This window comes from Chlorocebus sabaeus, chromosome 22 (assembly GCF_047675955.1).
Source record: "Chlorocebus sabaeus isolate Y175 chromosome 22, mChlSab1.0.hap1, whole genome shotgun sequence".
Lineage (NCBI taxonomy): Eukaryota > Metazoa > Chordata > Mammalia > Primates > Cercopithecidae > Chlorocebus > Chlorocebus sabaeus.
In genome coordinates, this window is record NC_132925.1 from 89,721,297 (window position 1) to 89,746,137 (window position 24,841).

General features: G+C 45.1%; 1 protein-coding gene across 9 annotated transcripts in view; it reads right to left on the reverse strand.

Moving 5' to 3' along the window:
* Nucleotides 1-1,997: 1,997 nt before the first annotated feature.
* The window catches only part of RBM6 (RNA binding motif protein 6), a 123,450-nt gene continuing 100,606 nt past the window's right edge, over nt 1,998-24,841 (reverse strand). For 8 of the 9 annotated variants that reach the window (XM_038003891.2, XM_038003899.2, XM_038003897.2 and 5 more), the window contains 13 exons: nt 21,671-21,946; nt 21,116-21,276; nt 20,241-20,338; nt 18,698-18,740; nt 18,475-18,556; nt 18,146-18,231; nt 17,596-17,742; nt 13,390-13,485; nt 11,698-11,958; nt 9,443-9,517; nt 7,331-7,428; nt 4,547-4,679; nt 1,998-2,239 (listed from right to left, as the gene is read on the reverse strand). In XM_038003891.2, coding sequence (XP_037859819.1) covers nt 2,114-2,239; nt 4,547-4,679; nt 7,331-7,428; nt 9,443-9,517; nt 11,698-11,958; nt 13,390-13,485; nt 17,596-17,742; nt 18,146-18,231; nt 18,475-18,556; nt 18,698-18,740; nt 20,241-20,338; nt 21,116-21,276; nt 21,671-21,946 — 1,682 coding nt within the window. In that variant the 3' untranslated portion in view covers nt 1,998-2,113. The remainder of the gene's footprint in view (nt 2,240-4,546; nt 4,680-7,330; nt 7,429-9,442; nt 9,518-11,697; nt 11,959-13,389; nt 13,486-17,595; nt 17,743-18,145; nt 18,232-18,474; nt 18,557-18,697; nt 18,741-20,240; nt 20,339-21,115; nt 21,277-21,670; nt 21,947-24,841) is intronic. The other variant, XM_038003892.2, reaches the window with a different exon arrangement.

Sequence of the window (24,841 nt, forward strand, 5' to 3'; positions counted from 1 at the left end):
GAGGAATTTTATTTTTCTGAGACAGGGTCTCACTCCATTGCCCAGGTTAGAGTGCAGTGGTATGATCACTGCACTCATTGCAGCCTTAACCTCTTGGGCTCAAGTGATCCTCTCACCTCAGCCTCTGAAAGTGCTGGGATTATAGGTATAAGCCACCATGCCAGGATTTTTAAAAGTTATAATAGGCTCTCATAGCCAAAGAAATACAGCAAAATTTAAAACAAAACAAAAATAGGCTTGTAAATTACATAGTCCTTTTTTTTTCTGACAGAATCTCACTCTGTCGCCCAGGATGGAGTGCAGTGACATAATCTCAGCTCACTGCAACCTACTCCCAGGCTCAAGTGATTCTCTGCCTTGGCTTCCTGAGTAGTTGGGATTACAGGTATGCACCACCATGCCCAGCTAATTTTTGTATTTTTAGTAGAGACAGGGTTTCACCATGTTGGCCAGGCTGGTCTCGAACTCCTGACCTCAAGTGATCCACCTGCCTTGGCCTCCCAAAGTGCTGGGATTACAGGAGTGAGCCACCAACCACTGCACCTGGCCTTATATAGTCCTTTTATTTTATTTTGAGATGGAGTCTCGCTCTTGTTGCCCAGGCTGAATGAAGTACAGTGGCGTGATCTCAGCTCACTGCAACCTCCACCTCCTGGAAGTGATTCTCCTGCCTAAGCCTCCTCAGTAGCTGGGATTACAGGCGCCCACCCTCATGCCCGGCTAATTTTTATATTTTTAGTAGAGATGGGGTTTCACCATGTTGGCCAAGCTGGTCTTGAATTCCTGACCTCAGGTGATTCACCCACCTCGGCCTCCCAAAGTGCTGGGATTACAGGCGTGAGCCACCGTGCCTGGCCTATAGTCCTTTTAACCACAAAGAATTTTTTTTTAAAAGGCTCACTTTTGGGCTGGGCCCTGTCGCTCATGCCTGTAATCTCAACACTTTGGAAGGCCAAGGCAGGCGGATCACTTGAGTCTGGGAGGTCGAGGCTACACTAAGTGGTGATCATGCCACTGCACTCCAGCCTGGGCCACAAAATAAGACTCTGTCTCAAAAAAGGAAAAAACAAAAAACAAAAAACAAAAAAACCCTCATTTTTGAAGCAAATACTGGAAAATGGTAGAGGTGATGATGGGGAAATTGAGAAAGATTTGAAAGAGGGCAGATACCTGTTTGGAGAATTTTAGCAATGGAGAGAAGAGCTAGGCAGTGCCTGGAGAGGAATGGTGATCCTTACTATGCCAACTTTTTTTTTTTTTTTTTTTGAGACAGAGTCTCGCTCTGTCGCCCAGGCTGGAGTACAGTGGCCAGATCTCAGCTCACTGCAAGCTCCGCCTCCCGGGTTTAAGCCATTCTCCTGCCTCAGCCTCCGGAGTAGCTGGGACTACAGGCGCCCGCCACCTCGCCCGGCTAGTTTTTTTTGTATTTTTAGTAGAGACGGGGTGTCACCGTGTTAGCCAGGATGGTCTCGATCTCCTGACCTCATGATCCACCCGTCTCGGCCTCCCAAAGTGCTGGGATTACAGGCTTGAGCCACCGTGCCCGGCCCTCACTATGCCAACTTTTAATCATAAAGTATGAAGCATGGAGTACTCTGCAGGCACTCAGAAAAAGAGTTCTCACCCTCCCCCAACGCTACCATAACAGGGAATCAGAAGAATTTTGAAGATCTAATGAGTAGTAAACCAACATATGGAATATGTTCAGCTTAAGCAGTTACTAAAAAATAAAAGAAACAAATAATGAAATGCTATATTCGCTGATTAGATTAAGAAAATAAATTGTATGGTCTGACAGCATTCACACAAGCTATGGTTCAAAGGTCATTGCAACCCACTTACTTATACTGACAGTAGGCAGTATTCTAAGGTTTAATGCAGCACTAGTTGCTACTTCAGCATAACTTCAAATGGACCTGAACCAAGGCACTCTCTCCCTCCTACTAGTAGCCCCATTCCCACCCATCTCTGGAAAAAAAAAATTAACAAAAAGATAATCAGATTGAAAAAAAGTTTATTTAAAAAAGTTCTAGCAGCAAGAACATTAACAAAAGAAAAGGAGAGACAAACAAAACAAGAAGGAGGTTGTGTCCCATGGAACTTGTCTCCATTCTTAATCAAGTTCTTTATACCGAGCAAACATGACTCTTCGAACAGCATCTCGGTAAGTCTCATTGGACTGTCTTTTGCTGGTTCTTCCTGGGGCTCCAACACTGGGGACCCTCATCCGGCCTTCAGCCTGTAAAACAAAGACAAACTATAAAGTGGGCCCTATAGATTAATTAGTCTCAGTGCTGGTCTTTGAACACAGGCATTTCTGGACTAGTATGGAGCAGTATATAGGAGATACATACATATATACATATATATATATATATTTTTAGATAAGAGTCATGCTCTGTCACCCAGGCTAGAGTGCAGTGGTGCGATCTGGGCTCACTGCAAGTCTGCCTCCCAGGTTTAAGCAGTTGTTGTGCCTCAGCCTCTGAGTGGCTGGAACTAGAGGTGCCTGCCACCACACCTGGCTAATTTTTGTATTTTTAGTAGAGACAGGGTTTCGCCATGTTGGCCAGGCTGATCTCAAACTCCTGGCCTCAAGTGATCTGCTCACCTCGGCCTCCCAAAGGGTCGGGATTACAGACGTGAGCCACCACGCCTGGCAGGATAATTATTATTTTTTTTTTATTTTTTTTTGAGACAGAGTCTTGCTCTGCCACCCAGGCCACAGTGCAGTGGCACAATCACGATCTTGGCTCACTGCAACCTCTGCCTCCCCAGTGCAAGTGATTCTTCTGCCTCAGTCTCCTGAGTAGCTGGGACTACAGGTGTGTGCCACTACGCCTGGCTAATTTTTTTTTTTTTTTTTTTTTTTTGAGACGGAGTCTCGCTCTGTCGCCCAGGCTGGAGTGCAGTGGCCGGATTTCAGCTCACTGCAAGCTCTACCTCCCGGGTTTACGCCATTCTCCTGCCTCAGCCTCCAGAGTAGCTGGGACTACAGGCGCCTGACACCTCGCCCGGCTAGTTTTTTGTATTTTTTAGTAGAGACGGGGTTTCACCGTGTTAGCCAGGATGGTCTCAATCTCCTGACCTCGTGATCCGCCCGTCTCGGCCTCCCAAAGTGTTGGGATTACAGGCCTGAGCCACCGCGCCCGGCCAATTTTTTTTTTTTTTTTTTTTTTGAGACGGAGTCTCGCTTTGTCGCCCAGGCTGGAGTGCAGTGGTACCATCTCGGCTCACTGCAAGCTCTGCCTCCTGGGTTCACGCCATTCTCCTGCCTCAGCCTCTGAGTAGCTGGGACTACAGGCACGCACCACCACGCCCGTCTAATTTTTTGTACTTTTAGTAGAGACGGGGTTTCACTGTGTTAGCCAGGATGGTCTCGATCTCCTGACCTCGTGATCCACCCGTCTTGGCCTCCCAAACTGCTGGGATGACAGGCGTGAGCCACCGCGCCCGGCGAATTTTTGTATTTTTAGTAGAGACGGGGGTTTCATCATATTGATCAGGCTGGTCTTGAACTCCTGACTGCCTCAGCCTCCCAAAGTGCTGGGATTACAGGCATGAGCCACTACACCCGGACCCTGGCAGGATAATTTTTTTAATCTTTTGGCCGGGCACAGTGGCTCACATCTGTAATCCCAACACTTTGGGAGGCCAAAGTGGGTGGATCACTTGAGGCCAGGAGTTTGAGACCAGCCTGGCCAACATGGTGAAACTCTGTCTCTACTAAAAATACAAAAATTAACTGGGTATGATGGCACACACCTGTAATCCCAGCTACTCAGGAGGCTGGGGTGAGAGAATTGCTTGAACCTGGGAGGTGGAGTTTGCAGTGAACTGAGATCGCACCACTGCATTCCAGCCTGGACAACAGAGCAAGACTCCATCTCGGGAAAAAAAAAAAAAAAGAATCTTTTATTATTAAACAAATACCCAAGATGAATAAGGTGGGTGGTGATGCTATGATTGCAAGATTCAGCCTTCAATACCAGAGATATGAGAAACTCAGTCGGAGAAAAATAAGCCAATCTCTTATGGCTGGCATTTTCAGAGGAGAACCAAGCCAACACAAAATGGGTAATGTTCCCTCTTATCACCTTCTCTAGCGGCTCTTGAAATATGAGGCGCAAAGTCCTTCATGGGAACCAGAACTACATGCTCCTTAAATTTTAGCCACCAAAGACTTCTGCTGACAGTCCCTCTCATGGATGCCTCTGTACTTTTCATTGCTGATACCCTGGTTCTTCTGACCAAATGATTCTTCAGTCTCAAACTGCCTCAGATTCTGCTCTACTATTTACTCTGTGTAAGAGTATGATGAAATCCATTCCAACTCCTTCCTCCTCTTCCTAACTCCAAACTGCAAAGGGCCCAGCCTACCAAGCTATAACCCAGTATTCAAGACTGAAGTGTTCAACTCTCATGTCCTATCCCACCAGTAGAGAAAGCCCAGCAAAATGACAAAGACACCACTCTAGGTCAGAAAGTGAAAGTTAATTACATTCCAGGTTCCTGTCACCCCCCCAAAAGATGGAAACCATTTTACCTCCTCTGATGAAGCCAATCCAGGATGGCCATATCCCAGGCCTGCCCCTTTCCTCCAGCCAGTAGTAGCCTGTTGGACACAGCCTCCTTTGCTGCTAGTGTCGGTATCTTCTTTATCAACAAGTTTACGATCACTGCAAAAGAAGCAGACGCTATCACTTCCTTTTTTTTTGAGATGGAGTTTCACTCTTTTTGCCGAGGCTGGAGTGCAATGGCTCGAATTCAGCTTACTGCAAACTCTGCCTCCCGGGGTTCAGGTGATTCCCCTGCCTCAGCCTCCCGATTAGCTGGGATTACAGGTGCCTGCCACCACACCCGGCTAATTCTTAATATATTTTTTTTTTCCCAGTAGAGACAAGGTTTCACCACATTGGCCAGGCTGGTCTCAAACTCCTGACCCAGGTCAAGAGGGTAAAGCAGCAGGACTAAAGAAGTACTGAGAGAAGAGTTCTAGAGAACACCTGGATTTACCCAGAAAAGGAAGAGGAGCAGAAAAGGTGACTGGGAAGGAGAAGAGCCAGGAGAATGTGGTATGAAAGGTGCTGAGAATAAAGGGGGGTCTCTTTCTGCACCCCACCTAAGCCTTGTCCCAGACGACTCAAGGCCAAGGTGTCCTTCCTCCTGATGGCTGACTCCTTCACCTAGTCCTAATCCACCGTATTTCAAACTGCAGAGAATGACCCAATGGAATGTCACACTAAATGGTCCCACTGTAACAACTCATAAAAATGGAGACTAGACTTGAATAAAAATATCAGGCTTCACTGTACATAGTAAGAAAGTATTTTAGATGAAAACTTCTTCAGTTGTGTACACACACACACTTTATTATTGGGCCACGATACAAAAATACATCTCTTATTGTGGGTTGGATCAAATAAGCTGGAATGCCAGAGCCCCAGACCCTGTCCAGCCTCCTCAGGGGCCTTGCTCTATCAGTCATCTCCCATTCCTCCTGCTCATGCATCCACTTGTTACCCACTTTTCCTTTTCTTTTTTTTTTTTTTGAGAACCATATTCAAGTGATTCTCCTGCCTCAGCCTCCCGAGTAGCTGGGATTATAAGTACCCACCACCATGCCTGGCTAATTTTTTTATATTTTTGGTAGAGACGGGGTTTCACCATGTTGGCCAGGCTGGTCTCGAAATGCTGACCTTAAGTGATTCACCTGCCTTGGCCTCCCAAAGTGCTGGGATTACAGGCATGAGCCACCACACCTGGCCCCATTTTTCCTTTCCCTTTTTTTTTTTTTTTTTTTTTGAGACACAGTCTTGCTCTGTCGCACAGGTTACAGGGCAGTGGCACGATCTCGGCTCATTGCAACCTCTGCCTCCCGGGTTCAAGTGGTTCTCCTGCCCCAGCCTCCTCAGTAGCTGGGATTACAGGCACCTGCCACCGTGCTTGGCTAATTTTTATATTTTTAGTAGAGAAGGGGTTTCACCATCTTGGCCAGACTGGTCTTGAACTCCTGACTTCGTGATCCACCCGCCTCAGCCTCCCAAAGTGCTGGGATTATAGGTGTAAGCCACCACGCCTGGCCCCCATTTTTCCTTTTCAAGGCCTTTACTGTCCCTTCTCCTCCTGGCTATCCAGAGACCAGAGACCTGAGCGCCATCAGTGACTTCTCTCTTTCCCCAGGTGATCACAAAGACTGGTGGATCTGACACCTCTCTCTAATCCACACTCCTTTTCTTTTCTTTATTAGGCAGGGTCTCCCTTCTCCCTGTGTTGCCCAGGCTGGCCTTGAACTCCTGGGCTCAAGAGATCTTCCTTCCTCAGCCTCCCTGTGTTGGGATTATAGGCCACTCTCCTTTCTAGACTCATGACCTTCACTCAGGCAATCATGATCTCTCACTTGAATTACTATAGAATTTGCATAATGCATTAGTCTCTCTATAAACTCATCTTCCACATAATCAGTAATCTCTCCAAAATGCAAAGCTAGGTCAATACCCTGCTTAAAATTATTCCATGACCTTCCACTGACTTTAAGATAAAGCCTTAGCATGGTGTTCAAGGTGTTTAAACTTCATGAACTAGCCTGCATCTTTTGGACCTGGCTTATCTACTGTCACTCAACAATATACCTGCAGTGTTCAGGACCATCACGCTATTTGCAACTCCTCAAACATATCATAAGTTCTTGTATCCCTGGTGGATGAAATTTCCTGAAATGCCCTTCCCTTCCCCACTGATTTCTGTGTCTGCCCTATGAGATGCACCATCACCTAAGTCTTGTCTATTCTGTGTTCAGTCAAGGATAATCTATGTCTTGCCCACCTGAGTATTTCTTGCACTTAGTACCTGTAAACAGTGGGTTATCAACAAATTCTGTATAACTCTGGGCTTACAACTTGGGAACTAGCTGACTAAAAACAAGTATAGGAAGCTAGATATCATATATCTCCATCAGCAGCCTACCATTTATTTAGCACCTATGTGTGAGAATGAAGGTTCCCTAGAGAAAAAGCCCAAGAGTGTGACATTCTTATCAGGCCCGTAAAGAGGGTACAGTATTACTGATGAAGATGGAAAGGGTTCCCGATCATGGCTATTCCAGCCCTGACTTTGCGAAGGCAAAGCTGCCAGCCAACCTTCCATGCACATTCCCCGTATAAAGACAGATAGTCAAAAGGATGGCGTGGACCTCATGTTCTAGCAGTTCAGACAGAATCTGCTGATAACATTATCTCCCTGAGACAGAAAACAGCAGTACAGTTGAAGGAAGAGGTGGTTTTATCATTAGGCCTTGAGGCCTAGGCTGAATGAAGAGTTCCTGGCTTACCTGTCAGATTCCCTGGAGTATTTAATCCGTTTCCTTTCTGGAGAGTCAAAAGACTGGAGCTTTTCCCTGCGATCATTTCCTCTTTCTTTAAACTTTCCCTGTTGGTAAGCAGAACAGACCTGAGATTTCCACCTGAGGGAATTGGGGAGTGGGGAAATTTTACCCCATTAATGTTATTTCTTTTTTTTTTTCTTGAGACGGAGTCTCACTCTTGCCCAGGCTGGAGTGCACTGGCGTGATCTCAGCTCACTGCAACCTCTGCCTCCCAGGTTCAAGTGATTCTCCTGCCTCAGCCTCCCAAGTAGCTGGGACTACAGGTGCATGCCACAATGCCCGGCTAATTTTTGTATTTTTAGTAGAGACGGCGTTTCACTGTGTTAGCCAGGCTGGTCTCAAACTCCTGACCTCATGATCCACCCGCCTCGGCCTCCCAAAGTGCTGGGATTACAGGTGTGAGCCATTGCGCCCAGCCCTGTTATTTCTTTTAAAGTGAAGGTAGCTCACTTGGTAACTCCTGGAATCTCTCACTCTTTTACACATTCTTCTAGACAAAGCAGTGACTTCCTGACTTACAAATTTGGAAAGAATAAGTTGGCATGCTTGGTTCAGCTCTTTTCCCCTTCTGAGAAGCAGGGGAAAGTACACAAGCCCTCCACTACACAAGCCCTCGGGCATATATATAAAACTTAAGGAGTCCAAAGCAGCTCTTACATGGAGAGGCGGTTCTTTGCAGTAGACTACCTTAAGGAAAGGAAAAGTACTACAATCTGCTTTCCACTGTCCTATGGCCAGTTCAGTTTGTGAATTCACTATCTCTAACAGTCCTCCATAGGTGGATTCTTTTGTTTGTTCTTGAGATGGGGACTTATTCTGTGACCCAGGCTGGAGTACAGGGGTGTGATCATAGCTCACTGCAGCATGGAACTCTTGGGCTCAAGCAATTCTCCCACCTCAGCCTCCTAAACTGCTGGGGTTACATGTATGTGCCACTGTGCCTGGCTCTCCACAGGTGGATTCCTTTTTGTTTTTGTTTTTTTTTTTTGAGACAAGGTCTGGCTCTATGACCCAGGTTGGAGTGCAGTGGCACAATCTCAGCTCACTGCAACCTCTGCCTCCCAGCTCATGCTATCCTCCCTCAGGCTCCCGAGTAGCTGGGACTACAGGCACACACCACTACATCTGCCTAATTTTTTCTTTTTTCCTTTTTTTTTTGGAGATGGAGTCTCGCTCTGTCGCCCAGGCTGGAGTGCAGTGGCCAGATCTCAGCTCACTGCAAGCTCCGTCTCCCGGGTTTACGCCATTCTCCTGCCTCAGCCTCCCGAGTAGCTGGGACTACAGGCGCCTACCACCATGCCCGGCTAATTTTTTTGTATTTTTAGTAGAGAGGGGGTTTCACTGTGTTAGCCAGGATGATCTCGATCTCCTGACCTCGTGATCCGCCCATCTCAGCCTCCCAAAGTGCTGGGATTAAAGGCGTGAGCCACCGCGCCTGGCCTACATTCACCTAATTTTTATATTTTTTGTAGAGATAGGATTTCGCCTTGTTGCCCAGGCTGGTTTCAAACTTGTGAGCTCAAGTGATCCACCCATCTCAGCCTCCCAAAGTACTGGGATTACAGGCATGAGCCACTGTGCCTGACCCACAGGTGGGTGGGTTCTTAACTATCATGAGAGAGGCCAGTGAAACCTATGACTGGGTAAGTCACCCTAACTGTGTGTTTGAGGTAGCAAGTGCATTTGACTCTGACACTAAGCTACTTCCTCCAGCTTAGCCTTTAATAGTAAAAGATGCTATTTCAGCAGCCGTATTCATGCAATGGTTCATTAACCCAATTAATTTAAAAGCTGAGCAGGAAAGAGGAGTGCTATCTATCTGGAGACCCTAATGCCACCTTTTAAAAAGATATCAACTTTATTGAAGTATACACTTACAAATAATAAAAAGCACCTATTTTGATTGTACTATATAATTTGGCAAATGTATACACTATCTTTTGAAGTTGCTTTTGTTTTCCATCTTCTTATAAGGAGGGATCAGCACAGCCTACGAAGTCTATACCAGAAAGCAAAAAGAGCTGAGGCTCAAGGGAGTAACAGGTCACCAAAGTTTACCTCTCGTTCTCTCCTTTCCAGATAGGCTAGCTCCTGCTCAGACTGTTTTATCTTCCGGTGGATTTCCAGGTTTTGCTGAGAAGAGAGGCAATTCTATGAGTATAGGTCTAAGAAACAATGGTCCTAGAAATGCTTCTAGGTCTTTTCCAATAGTTGCTTTTGGACTGTAGCTCTTTTGGTTGACCAGATTTACTAAATGATCACTGTACCCTGCAAGTAACAATCCCTAACTGGTCTTGTCATGCAGATTAGTTATGTGGTATGGCATAAGAGGGAATATTACTTTACTTATCTCCAAGATGTGGGAAACAAGTATCTCTTTATCTCTTTATCTAAGTTGAAAATCATGGGAGAGAGGATGTGGGCACACCAGTGCAGAAAACGAAATGCCCACATACTCTGCCATACATACCATTCCCAGACATGAGTCATTCTTTAAGCCCCCAGAAAAACATGAAAAGGAGCCCCAGGGCTCCAAGAGACTGCTCTGAGAATTGCAAATCTCTCGTGCATGGCTCTACTACACAAGCCCTCAGGCATATGTATGAAACTTAAGGAGTCCAAAGCAGCTCTTACATGAAGTGGTGGTTCTTTGTAGCAGACAACCCTAAGGAAAGGAAAAGTACTACAGTCTACTTTCCACTGTCCTATGACCAGTTCAGTTTGTGAATTCACCAGACCTGTGGCTCCTCTTTCCTGACGATTACTTTTTATTTCTTTAGTCATTTATTAGTATTTACACCAGATGGGTGAAATTTCAATATGTCACTCTGACGATTCACAATTTCGGGTCAAAGGGACTTGGGAGGTAGTCTGTTCCAGGGATTATCAACGAGGAGCTTTTCAGAGTCCTATCTTTGCAAAGCCTCCACAGAGATGGCTGGGAAAAGTAATGTACCTATTACCAAAAGTAGAGCTTCTCAGTTTTTAGCTAAGTAAAACTTTGAGCTCTGTGTTCAGAGAAAGTCTAAATCTAGTCCCATCATTTGCTCTTGCAACGTCTACTAGAGAAGGGGTGTGAAACAAATTGCTCTGAGAATGTGAGTCCATTTAGGGACTTTATTTGTCCATAATTTGGATCCTTGGTCAGTTCATATAAAAGGGAATACTGCAGGGGAATACCAATGTATGTCAGTTTAACATCCCAAGTATAGATGTTGTGCTGTGGCTCATAACAATATTCACTACATGAAGAAATGGCAGAATTTGACTCACCTATGGTGAAAACTGCACACTGTCAGAGCTGGACAGAACCAGATGAAGTTACAAGGACCAAAGAAGAAAAGGGGCTTATCTGAGGTCCAACTGTAACGTTAATGACAGAGCTAAGATGAGAAACCCAGCAAGTAATGTCTTAATCTACAACCCTTTCTCTTCCTACCCATCCTCCATATTTGGCACCCTAGCCACAGACATAATGCTTGGCTTGGGCCTACACATGGAAGTTCTTTGAGGGTAGGCATAACCTTAATCCAGAGCAATTCATTCTTGAATTGGACTGTTTTAATGATAGGAACTGGGGCTGATATATGCTGAGGAAGGATTGTACTGCTGCTGCTTCTTTTTTTTCTTTTTTGAGATAGAGTCTTGGTCTGTCACCCAGGCTGGAGTACAGTGGCGTGATCTCGGTTCACTGCAAACTTTGCCTCCCAGGTTCAAGTGATTCTCCTGCCTCAGCCTCCCAAGTACTTGGGATTACAGGCATGCGCCACCACATCCAGGTAATTTTTGTATTTTTAGTAGAGACAGTGTCACCATGTTGGCCAGGCTGGTCTCAACCTCCTGATCTCAAGTGATCTATCTGCCTCGGCCTCCCAAAGTGCTGGGATTACAGGTGTAAGCCACTACGCCCGGCCTATATAATCTTCTTTATTCCCTATAATCCCCATCAATAATAAGAGTCAACAGTTTTTTTTGTTTGTTTTTTAAGAGACAGAGTCTCGCTCTGTCACCCAGGCTGGGAGGGCAGTGGCACGATCTCGGCTCACTGCAACCTCTGCCTCCTGGGTTCTAGCAATTCTCCTGTCTCAGCCTCCCGAGTGGCTGGGACTATAGGCACACACTACCACGCCTGGCTAATTTTTTGTATTTTAGTACAAAGGGGGTTTCACCATGTTGCCCAGACTGGTCTTGTACTCCTGAGCTCAGGCAATACACCCGCCTCGGTCTCCCAAAGTGCTATGATTACAAGCATGAGAGACCAAACCTGGCCAAGAGTCAACAGTTTGAAAGAGCATAGCTCCTTCCCCTAATACCTTGTGCAGGTCTGACAGCTGCTGGTGTTTGATCAGAACTTCTTTATTGGGAAACTGCCTTCTGCAGAGCAGACAAGCCAGTTTATTCCAGTCAGTGAGTTTGTCTTCTTCATTCTCCTTCTTGGTGAGCTCCTCTCGCTTCTGGGGCTGTGCTATGCGGGGCTGTGGGGGAGGGGTCTGTTCTTCCTCTTCTTCCTCCTCATAGTCACTGTCTCCTCCATATTCACCCAAGAGGCCAATCAGTGGGTTTACCACTTTAGGCTGGAAGAAGAAGGCCAGTGATCAGTACCAAATGCAACCTATATTTCAGGGTCCTTTTTTTTTTGATACTGATACGGGCATCTCATTTCTTTGTTCTCTCTCAGTTGGAATAATGAATTGGGTTCAAAATAATCTCACTAGCCATGCTGCTCATTTCCCAGATGGAAGCAACATGGCCAGAGCTTGGCTTTGCTCCTTGCTCACTGAGAATAAACAAGAGAAATTCCTTTAGAAGTGACTCTAGCAACAGAATGTGGGGAGAAAGAAGAGAAAGGAGAATAAGCATAGAAAATAGTAAAAGTTTACAAATTACAAAGAGAAAGAGATAAATACCTCCAAATTACTGTAACTCATGGAGGGAAGAAAAGATGATGTTCATCAAGACTCTAGCAAAGAGGATTTAGGAAGTAAATTAAAAGCAATTGCATTGATAGGCACTTGGGTAGACAGATCCAGCTCCTATGGTAAAGGCAAAGCATGGTTAAGATAGATGCTACAATGAGCTGAATTAATAATGTGGAGCAGGAAAACAGTACCTTATAAAAACTGTTAAATAATGATGCATAATCATTGGTCTATGATCAATCAAAATAAATAAATAATGCATGGTCACTATTGTTATATACCTGCATTCAATCAGAATCACTGGTGATTAGATTGAGACTACTGCTTGAAGGCATCTAAAAAATGGGCACCAAGGCCGGGCGTGGTGGCTCAAGCCTGTAATCCAGCACTATGGGAGGCCGAGATGGGCGGATCACGAGGTCAGGAGATCGAGACCATCCTGGCTAACACAGTGAAACCCCGTCTCTACTAAAAAAATATAAAAAACTAGCCTGGCGTGGTGGTGGGCGCCTGTAGTCCCAGCTACTCAGGAGGCTGAGGCAGGAGAATGGCATAAACCTGGGAGGCGGAGCTTGCAGTGAGCTGAGATCCGGCCACTGCACTCCAGCCTGGGCGACAGAGCGAGACTCCGTCTCAAAAAAAAAAAAAAAAAAAAAAAAAAGGGCACCAATATTAGCATCATTCACTCTGTCCACGCAGAAACTATAAAAAATGACCACACATGCACTGCATATCTAAGTGACACCAAAAGGCAGGAAAGATTGAGGCTGAAAAAACGGGTTTCCTTGGTGATTTAGAGAACTGACAAGAACAAGATGATAAAAAGGGCTAGGCATCTCGTCTGGTAAGAATGGCACAGGATAGAGAGAAACAGGGCAGATAAATGCCTCTGGTTCTCCAGTAATACCCCCATTAGCAGACAGAAAACTTTATATCATGCTTGTACTCAAAAGAAATGGGAATCCTTATTTAGGAGACATAGTGAGGTAAAAGACCAACACCAGAGGAAGGCATCAGCCTTTGCACTTCCTTTCCCACTCAGAACCAGCCCCAGCCCTAGGTCCAGGGGATCAATGTTGGTCTTACTGGAGGGGGACTCTCTTCCTTCTTCACAGTAGGAGGCAGGGGCTTCTTAAAGACGTCTTCTGCGGGGGCCTTCCCTTCACTGGCATGTTCCTGAAACTGACCAAACCAGAGGTAACTCTCACATGATATTCACTCATAATAACTGATAAAGGCTGGGATGGGCACAGTGGCTCAAGCCTATAATCCCAGCACTCTGGGAGGCCAAGGCAGGTGGATCACAAGGTCAGGAGATTGAGACCATCCTGGCTAACATGGTGAAACCCCGTCTCTACTAAAAATACAAAAAATTAGCCGGGCATGGTGGCTGATGCCTGTAGTCCCAGCTACTCGAGAGGCTGAGGCAGGAGAATGAACCTGGGAGGCGGAGCTTGCAGTGAGCCAAGATTGTGCCACTGCACTCCAGTCTGGGCAACAGAGCGAGACTCCCTCTCAAAAAAAAAAAAACAAAAAAACTGATAAAGGCCGGGTGCAGTGGCTCACACCTGTAATCCCATCACTTTGGGAGGCCGAGGCGGGTGGATCACTGAGGTCAGGAGTTCGAGATCAGCCTGGCCAACATAGTGAAACCCTGTCTCTACTAAAAATACAAAAATTACCTGGGTGTGGTGGCACACACCTATAATCCCAGCTATTCAGGAGGCCGAGGCAGAAGAATCGTTTGAACCCAGGAGGTGGAGGTTACAGTGAGCCAATATAGTGGCATTGCACTCCAGCCTGGGTAACAAGAGCAAAACTCCGTCTCAGGGAAAAAAAAAAAACAAAAAACCAAAAAACTGATTAAGACTGGGTGCAGTAGCTCACACCTGTAATCCCAGCACTTTGGGAGGCCAGGGTGGGTGGATTACCCGAAGTCAGGAGTTCGAGACCGGACTGGCCAACAATGGTGAAACCCTGTCTCTACTAAAAATACAAAAATTAGCCAGGCGTGGTGGTAGGTGCCTGTCATCCCAGCTACTCAGAAGGTTGAGGCAGGAAAATCGCTTGAACCCAGGAGGCAGAGGTTGCAGTGAGCCAAGATGCCGCCACTGCACTCCAGCCTGGGCAACAGAGCGAGACTTTGTCTCAAAAAAACAAAAACAAAACTGATTAAGAGTTAACCCTGTTGAAATTAGGCTGACTTTCCAAACCTCCTAATTCAACATGACGGAAATATCGGTAACATTGCTATAGTGAATTTGAAATAAAGACATCAGTAGGCGCAGTGGCTCATGTCTGTAATCCCAGCACTTTGGGAGGCTAAGGTGGGCGGATCACTTGAGGTCAGGAGTTCAAGGGGAGCCTGGCCAACATGGTGAAACCCTGTTTCTAGTAAAAATACAAAAATTAGCTGGGTGTGGTGGTGTTGGCCTGTAATCCCAGCTACTTGGGAGGCTGAGGCAGGAGAACTGCTGGAACCTGGGAGGCAGAGGTTGCAGTGAGCCGAAATCATGCCACTTCTTTCCAGCCTGGGCGACAGAGAGAGACTCTGGCTCAAAAAATTAAAATGAAATGAAATGAAATGAAATGAAATGAAATGAAATGAAATGAAATAAAATAAAATAAAATAAAATAAAATAAAATAAAACAGTATGTATTACATGATTACTATATGTCAGATCAGATGAGGCATGTATATATAAACACTGTCTTCTTCAGACTTTACTATGATCCTCCTATGTAAGCTTTAATATCTTAATTTTACAAATGATTAAGAATACAGTTTGAAAGAGGCTGAAGCAGAGTCCAAATATTAAACCAGTATGACTCTTAAGTTCTTTTTTTTTTTTTTTTTGAGACAGAGTCTCGGTTTTTTTTTTTTGAGACAGAGTCTAGAGGGTTCATGCCATTCTCCCGCCTCAGCCTCCCGAGTAGCCCGCTACCATGCACGGCTAATTTTTTGTATTTTTAGTAGAGACGGGGTTTCACCATTCACAGGATGGTCTCCATCTCCTGACCTCGTGATCCGCCCGCCTCGGCCTCCCAAAGTGCTGGGATTACAGGCGTGAGCCACCACGCCTGGCCTGACTCTAAGTTCTTAAACACACACGGCCGGACGCGGTGGCTCAAGCCTGTAATCCCAGCGCTTTGGGAGGCCGAGATGGGCGGATCACGAGGTCAGGAGATCAAGACCATCCTGGTTAACACGGTGAAACCCCATCTCTACTAAAAAAAAAACCAAAAAACTAGCCGGGCGTGGTGGCGGGCGCCTGTAGTCCCAGCTACTCGGGAGCCTGAGGCAGGAGAATGGCGTAAACCCGGGAGGTGGAGCTTGCAGTGAGCCGAGATCCGGCCACTGCACTCCGGCCTGGGTGACAGAGTGAGACTCCGTCTCAAAAAATACACACATACACATACACACACACTCTCTCTCCTCTTTTCTGTATCTCTGAACAACTAACAGTGTTAGAAGGGAAAAAAAAAGGCCGGGCACGGTGGCTCATGCCTGTAATCCCAGCACTTTGGTAGGCTGAGGCGGGCCGATCACGAGGTCAGGAGTCCGAGACCAGCCTGACCAACATGGTGAAACCCCATCTCTACTAAAAATACAAAAATTAGCTGGGCATGGTGGCGGTGCCTGATATCCCAGCTACTTAGGAGGCTGAGGCAGGAGAATCCCTTGAGCCCGGGACGAGGAGGTTGCAGTGAGCCGAGATTGCGCCACTGCACTCCAGCCTCCAGCCTGGGTGACAGAGACTCCGTCTCAAAAAAAAAAAAAAAAAAAGGGGCGGAGGGAAGATGCTATGAATTGAACCACAAGCAAATTCATCCATTTTCACTAATGCATAACTGATATCAAGGTAGGTGTGATCTCAGCTCACTGCAACCTCTGCCTCTCAGGTTCAAGAGATTCTCCTGCCTCAGCCTCCTGAGTAGCTGGGACTACAGGCTTGTGCCACCACATCCAGCTAATTTTTGTCTTTTTAGTAGAGATGGGTGTTTCACCAAATTGGCCAGACTGGTCTCGAACTGCTGACCTAAAGTAATCTGCCTGCCTTGGCCTCTCAAAGTGCTCGGATTACAGGTGTGAGCCACTGTGCCCTGCCTAATAATTTGATTTTGTAATAGATGTAAAAATGTTCATCATCTCTGCTAAATGTTATATATTATGACAGTATAAGATTAGAAAGAGGCAAACAAGGTGGGTCTTGACTGTAACTGAAGTACTTTGGGAGACTGAGGCAGGAAGCTTACTTCAGAAGTTCAAGACCAGCCTGGTCAATCTAGCAAGATTCTGTCTCTACAAAAAAGCAAAAATTAGCTGGTCATGGTGGCTCATGCCTGTAGTCCCTGTTACTTGGGAGGGTGAGGTGGGAGGATTGCTAAAGCCCAGGGGTTTGACGTTGCAGTAAGCTATGATCATGCCACTGCACTCCAACCTGGGAGACAGAGGAAGATCTTGTCTCAGGGGAAAAAAAAAAAAAAAAAAAAGAAGGAAAAAGAAAAGATTAGAAAGAGAAGACAAATAATGTAGGAGAGATGAAGAAAATGAAGGTATAGTTATACCGTTAATTTTTACCATGTAGGCATTAAAAATAATAGAGTATACTTATGATAAAAAGTGATTAAACAGTATCTCCTGCTATAATTACAACTATAGAAATGTGTATAAAGTCAAACACTAAAAAAGGAATATAGAAAAGTGAAAATGTGTGGAGCTGAGGTGGTGGGATTTGAGCTGGGACACTTTGTTTTACCATCCACAGTTTTCCCAGTTGTAAAAGAGACAGAGTTGGGATATAAGAGGTGAGGGAACTGCCTACACCAGGTAATTTTTACCTACCTACACCAGGAAAAATACTCATTAACAGAGTTTTGTTTTTGTTTTTTTTGAGATGGAGTCTTGCTCTGTTGCCAGGCTGGAGTGTAGTGGTGCGATCTTGGCTCACTGCAACCTCCGCCTCCAGGGTTCAAGCAATTCTCCTGCCTCAGCCTCCCGAGTAGGGGGGACTACAGGCGTGTACCACCACACCCAGCTAATTTTTGTATTTTTAGTACAGACAGGGTCTCACCATGTTGACCTGGATGGTTTCGATCTCCTGACCTCGTGATGCGCCTGCCTCGGCCTCCCAAAGTGCTGGGATTACAGGTGTGAGCCACCACGCCCGCCCGGCTGACAGAGTATTTTTGAAGTTACTTTACACTTGCAAACATAGATATCCTCTGTTCATATCTCCAACATTTTAATAACTATGTGGCAAAAGATAGTAGATTAACAATTCCTCTTACCCTCGTCACTCCTCTGTCTTTTTTCTCTTTGCCATCTCTTTTAGACATTTCCTTCTTGCTACTTGACTTTCCTTGACTGGTGGGTTTTTTATCCTTGATCTCTTCTTCCTCAAGTAATCCAGGATCCTGGGGCACATAGACTTCTTGCTGCAATACAGTTAGAAAAAAGGAAGTCTACAGAATGTTTCAGTTTCCCAGCAATTCCAGGTCTAAGGCACACAGTTCCCTTCTAGGGGAAGAAACAACTCTTTTACTTACAAGCCTAAGAAGAGTCCACATCAATCTAAAAACCCACTCCAGGGGCCAGGACACATTCAGACCATCCACTGTACACTTTTTCAAGAGCAATACTGTTCTTACCTGTATTGCCAAAAGGCACTGATTTTCCATATAGGCAACAGTTCTGTTTCCATAGATCTAAACTTTTCCACTTTTCATGCAATGAGCATCCACAGAATCCAGGGAATAAAATCCTCAAGTAGCAAATTATGGGAGCTTTTCTCAAAAGCATCATTGACAGGGTAAAAAAAAAAAGAAGTCCCAAACTCACCTGGGTATTGGGGTCATAATAAGTTCCTGCCAAGGGGTCATAATAGTAGCCAGTAGCAGAATCATATATGTAGCAGTCAGATGATGCTAAAGGTAACAAGATCACAGCCAATGTTAGTCTCTGTCCAATGAAGTCCTTACTGGAGACTCATCAAGAACAACCCAAGAATTAGGGTGACCAACACAAATAAGTGCATCTACAGATGCCTCTCTCTGGATGAGCACCCTCAGTCAACAGTGTATCTTGCCAACTGTGATCACACAGATGTCAAGTACTGAGTAGCAAGTCAAGCAAAAAAGAGCAACAGAAATAAAACAAGGGTTACTTACACTGTTGTCCTTGTCGATTTGTATCTGAAGACCAGTCTGAATTTCTGCCACCTCCCCTCCTATCTCGGAAATATTTTTTACCCTATCACAGAAAGGCAAGTTAAAATTACAGAACTATCCAATGGTCAGTCACCTTAACAGTCACCCACTAAAGAAAATTCAAGGTCACCCTTACAGTCACCTGAGGATTTTAATAGAGCACTCCCCACCTTTTACAGCCTACCTGATAGTAATGCATGTGGTCAGAATGGTCCCCAGTATCATTTCTGCAACAGATAACACAACAATTCTTAAGTCTGCTACCAAATGGCACTTGGCGAGTACTTAATCCCACAGTTCCTATTGAGAAATTTTCTGTTCCCCGTTTTACAGGGAAAGGAACCAGCCTAGACAACAAGCAGGTTGGGTGGTCCAGACACTCCTGAAAGAATGAGTAGTAAGACTTTTTTTTTTTTTTTTTTTTTCCGAGACGGAGTCTCGCTCTGTCGCCCAGGCTGGAGTGCAGTGGCCGGATCTCAGCTCACTGCAAGCTCCGCCTCCCGGGTTCACGCCATTCTCCTGGCTCAGCCTCCCGAGTAGCTGGGACTACAGGCGCCCACCACTTCGCCCGGCTAATTTTTTGTATTTTTTAGTGGAGACGGGGTTTCACCGTGTTAGCCAGGATGGTCTCGATCTCCTGACCTCGTGATCCGCCCGTCTCGGCCTCCCAAAGTGCTGGGATTACAGGCTTGAGCCACCGCGCCCGGCAAGACTTTTTTTTTTTTTGAGACGGATCTTGCTCTGTCACCCAGGCTGGAGTGCAGTGGCACGATCTCGGCTCACTGCAAGCTCCGCCTCCCAGGTTCCCGTCATTCTCCTGCCTCAGCCTCCAGAGTAGCTGGGACTACAGGCGCCCACCACCGCGTCCAGCTAATTTTTTTTTTTTTTTGTATTTTTAGTAGAGACAGGGTTTTACCATGTTAGATCTCAATCTCCTGACCTCGTGATCCACCTGCCTCAGCCTCCCCAAGTGCTGGGATTACAGAAGTGAGCCACCGCGCCTGGCCGATGAGCAGTAAGACTCTTACAAAGCCAAGTGGTGGAGCAAAACAGTCATTAAGTGGAAGGTGCTAGAGCAAGATATGCCCCATATTTGTAAGCCTGTTTCTCTGACATGGCCATTTCTAAGTTACCACTCCTGGGTCAAGATGAGTGAAGGAGTAAAGAGAAATTAGATTTCCCAGTCCTATGGAAATATGCACAAGGTCAGGGGAAGGAAAAGTTAGGACAGCATTTTCCTAGGATTGCAAGGGGCAAGAATGTATTGAGATCTGTCTGCACATCCAAAACTGTACCACCATTTTTTTGTTAAGAGATGGGGTCTTGCTGTGCTGCCCAGGGTGGAGTACAGTGGTTATTCACAGGCATCATCATTGCACACTATGGCCTAGAACTCCTGGGCTCACATAACCCGCCCCCCATCCTTGTCTCAGCCTCCTTAGTAGCTGGGAATACAGGTATGTGCTACCATGCTAGGCCATTTGGGACCCAAAGATATCAGACAGTCAAAAGGGAAAGGACAAAAGTACCTAATATTATTCAAGAAAGAAAACAATTTGAAAGTCAGGACAAGTCAGGCTTCAGAAAGAAACTGTAATAAACACCTATCTGAAGCAGTCCATGTGAGGAGGACATCATGCTTTACTGTCTTTCCAGCCAGGAAAAGGAGTTTCCTCCCAAAAACACAAGTGGGGGCAGCACAAGAGATCCTCACCCTTCTGCCTTACCTTCGTTTTCCAGTGGCCAGGTTTACAGCTACCATCTTTCCATCAATGCTAAACGGTGGATCAAGGTTCTGTAAGATCTTCACCACACGAAGAGCTTCCTATAGAACCAGACACACTTGAACCCAGAGACAGAAAAAGCCAGAACTCAAAGACAGAAAAATTCTCCTTTGAAAGAGAAGTGAACATGGATTTTCCTTCTCAGAGGATAAATTTACTACATTGTATTTGTCAAAATTTTACCAGTAAGAACATACTGGCAGAAACAGGCAACTTTTAATGAAGGACTGATTGAAACAGGAATCAGAATAGATGTCAGTTCTGGTGTAAACTTCAGAAATTCAAATCCTCTTCTTTTAGGGTGCAACTATCATCAATCAGATTTCACTTTACAAAGTCCCTTGTGACTTTTGGGCATGAAAAATCTAAGAAATACCAATGACTTTCATTATCTTCACCTTACTTCCATAGAAAAACCCCCTGCAACTAAAAATTTAAGCCACAGGAATCTATAAATACTTTGAGGAAAAAGAGGAAATGTTTTATCATCAAATATAAAACCATCTGTGGCTGGATAAAATAAATCAGAAAGTTCACTAAAATCATGAAGGATTCAGTACTCAGATTCTTCATAAGCGAGTAAGTTGGAAACAGTAAATGACACAAGAAAAAAATGAACCCAGAAAACCACACGGGATCCTAACTTTTGAGGGCAGTCACCTCACCTGAATGAACAATAAACCCAAAGGAGAGAGCAAGAGTGATTATGATATCAGGTAGCACACAAGAATCTTCAAATGATCAAGAAGTCCCTCAAACCTTCTTGAAGGTTCTTTAGCCATCTGTCCCTAGGCCAATCCAACGTGGAGGAAACTCACCGCATGGGAGTCGAGGTCAATAAAGCCATAGGTATGTCCCATAGGGCCTGTTCTGTTCTTGATGATACGGACGTTGGCAGTAGTAAGGCGGACATAGGGCTCCAGCACTTCCACTATCACCTCAGGTGGTGTGGAACGATAGATACGCTTTAGCATGATGGCTGAACCAACCATAAATGGGAGAAGAGCAATAAAAGGAAGAGAAAGATAAATTTTTGAAGTCCCAAGAGCCTGTCATTTTTTACTATAGATGCTACTAGCAAGGCTGGTTCTGTAAAGAAATGCTAAACAAATAAATACTGTATACTTTTCTTCACCAATACTCAGAAATCTAAAATCATGCCTTAGTGCATTCATATAGCAATTTACTATTTGAAGGGCACAGATTCCTTTAAGGAGTATAGTAAGGTCCACAGAAAGCAATGGCCTCTGTCATCAGGCCATGCACAGATCTCTTAGGGTACTGGAAAGCAGATAGCTCCTGGACATAACATTGGCCATCTATGCTCCATTGTGATGATCACAGTCTGGTATGTGCCCTGACAAACCACTTACTTTTGCTCTCTCCGTCCTGGCGTGTCTCTCCAGACCATGACTCCTTCTCTCGGTCTCTTCGGAAAGTTGGCCCTTCCCTTCGAGAAGGAGGCAGATACCTTTCTGCTTCTCTCTTTTGATGTCCTAAGCGTGACTCTTGTCCTTCTTCCCTCTTCCTGGGTTCAGGTTCCTTATCAGCTGCTCTTAGGGGCTGGTTGGGCTGTTTTTCCAATGGTGCTGGTATGGATGTTTTCTGAGGCTGAGGGTAGGTTATTAATTCTTGCTTGGCCTCTGTCACTAGTGGAACAGAAAAAAAGAATCTGTAGAAGGCTTTATCCAAAAAAAAAAAAAAAGAAAAAAAAGAAAAACACCACTACTGTAATTTCTCCTTATCTGCCAGCAAATACTCATACTGGAATGCCTTTTTTTTCGATATGGAGTTTTGCTCTTGTTGCCCAGGCTGAAGTGCAATGGCATGATCTTGGTCACTGCAACCTCTGCTTCCCGGGTTCAAGCGATTCTCCTGCCTCAGCCTCCCGAGTAGCTGGGATTATAGGTGCCCACCACCATGCCTGGGTACTTTTTTGTATTTTTAGTAGAGACGAAGTTTCACCATGTTGGTCAGGCTGGTCTCGAACTCCTGACTTCAGGTGATCCACTTACCTCGGCCTCCCAGAGTGCTGGGATTACAGGTGTGAGCCAACATGCCTGGCCTGGAATGCTTTTAATATTGTCTCAGAAATATCTAATAAAAAGTCCTCTGACAGTTCCTGACAAAATATTTTAAGTGAAGCTAAGATAGGACATGAAATAGTTCACAGAAGAAACTATCCAAGCATTTAAAAAATGTAATCTTATAAAATCTCTCTATCACTTACCCAACATTTAAATATAACAAATCCTTCATGACACCTTGAACCTATTATAATCAATGATAACAACAGATCTGGGGACAAAATTACCAAAGATATGGCCCTTACTTAAGGTTTAGTAGAAACACATATCCCAAACACACTTCTAGAAGCCTTGCTTCTTCCAGTGTTACAGTGCTCAAACAACTACTCAAATCCTGTAAGACCACAGGCCCTTCTCCAGTGAAGCTAGGAACAGACCTTATCTGCACTTAGCTCATTTACATGCAAATAAGCATAATGGGCAGATGTCCTTCAAAATATAAATGACTTATTTCAAATGTCCTACTACAGCAGGATAATTTGTCTTTATAGTTTGTTTTATAATTAGGGGCACATTTTTGTAATTCATTCATTCTTGGATGGTTCACTGGAAGCCATGTGGCTCAAAATGAGGTATCATATGAGAGCAATATAGAGATTACATAATAGCATGACAGGTTTCCAGATAAAGCTGTCTCATCTTAGTGGTATGGTGCCCAAAGGTTTTCATAAACTATTCATTTGTTAGAATAGCTATGAAAAAAAATCTTTCTTGTGGGGGGTAAAAAACACAACTTTGCCTATCCTGAAGTGACCCAACAAGCAAAAATCTCAGTTGTTCATCCCCCTTCCCACATTTTGGTTTGGTCTCTAGAACATACAGAGCATTCCCCTAAAGATTTTCAGAACACATGCCTTTCAGTCTTCACCAGATTAAAATCTCCACAAGAGGCCAAAAGCCCACGGAAGAAACTCCTTGTAGGCACATTAAATTCTAACCTTGGAACAAATAGAAGGCTACCTGAATCCCTGCACTGAACTATATTTTATGGTCATTCTGTGGCTTTCCTTAAGGGATGACTACAGGACTGTTGTTACAGATCCATGTGTCTGACTCTTCGAAGTTGCCTACCTAAAATTTCTCTAAAGAAATTTATATTAAAGATAAGTGCTGCCGGGCGCGGTGGCTCAAGCCTGTAATCCCAGCACTTAGGGAGGCCGAGAAGGGCGGATCACGAGGTCAGGAGATCGAGACCATCCTGGCTAACACGGTGAAACCCCGTCTCTACTAAAAATACAAAAAACTAGCCGGGCGAGGTGGTGGGCGCCTGTAGTCCCAGCTACTCGGGAGGCTGAGGCAGGAGAATGGCGTGAACCCGGGAGGCGGAGCTTGCAGTGAGCTGAGATCCAGCCACTGCACTCCAGCCCGGGCTACAGAGCAAGACTCCGTCTCAAATAAAAAAAAAAAAAAAAAAAAAAAAAAAAAGATAAGTGCTTGAGAGGCTGGTAGTTTTATTCCTCAAAATAATAAAATGTTCCCCACATCCTGATTATTTTCTCTTATTTATATTTTTACTGTTATTTTAACAAATGTTTTTCTCTTGAAAATCCTGAAATGCTTACAGAGTGTAAAAGAGAAAACAATAGAGCAAATGATTCCCAGTAACTTCAAAGAAGTGAGAGTGGGAAAAGGTTTGCCATATAGATGGACGTCATACTCTTTTTCAACCTAACATCCTTAAGCCTTATATGTATTCCAAATAAAAATATACTGACCTCTGCTCAGCTGCCCACTTAGCCACTTTAGACTAGGAGCCCATGACCTTATCTCTTTCCTCTAGTGAAAATAAGATCTGAAATCATTTACTAACAGGTCACGTTAAGCTGGGCATCAAACTGCAATTTTTTTTTTTTTTCTCACTCTGTTGCCTAGGCTGGAGTGCAGTGGCGAGATCTCAGCTCACTGCAACCTCTGACTCCTGGGTTCAAGTGATTCTCGTGCCTCAGCCTCCCAAGTGGCTGGGATTCCAAGCATGTGCCACCACACCTGTGGCTAATTTTTGTAACTGAGACGGGGTTTCGGCATGTTTGCCTCGGCCTCCTAAAGTGCTGGGATTACAGGCGTGAGCCACCGCGCCCGGCCCAAAACTTTTAAAAGGCTGGGCATGGTGGCTCATGCCTGTAATCCCAGCACTTTGGGAGGCCAAGGCAGGTGGATCACCTGAAGTCAGGAGCTCAGGACCAGCCTGACCAACATGCCGAAACCTCGTCTCTACTAAAATTACAAAAATTAGCCACAGGTGTGGTGACACATGCTTGGAATCCCAGCCACTTGGGAGGCTGGGGCACAAGAATCACTTGAAACTGGGAGGCGAAGCTTGCAGTGAGCCGAGATGGTGTCACTGCACTCCAGCCTGGGCCACAGTGAGACTCTGTCTCAAAAAAAAAAAAAAAAAAAGGTTTGCAGGCCAGGCACCGTGACTCACACCTGTATTCCCAGCACCTTCGGGAGGCCAAG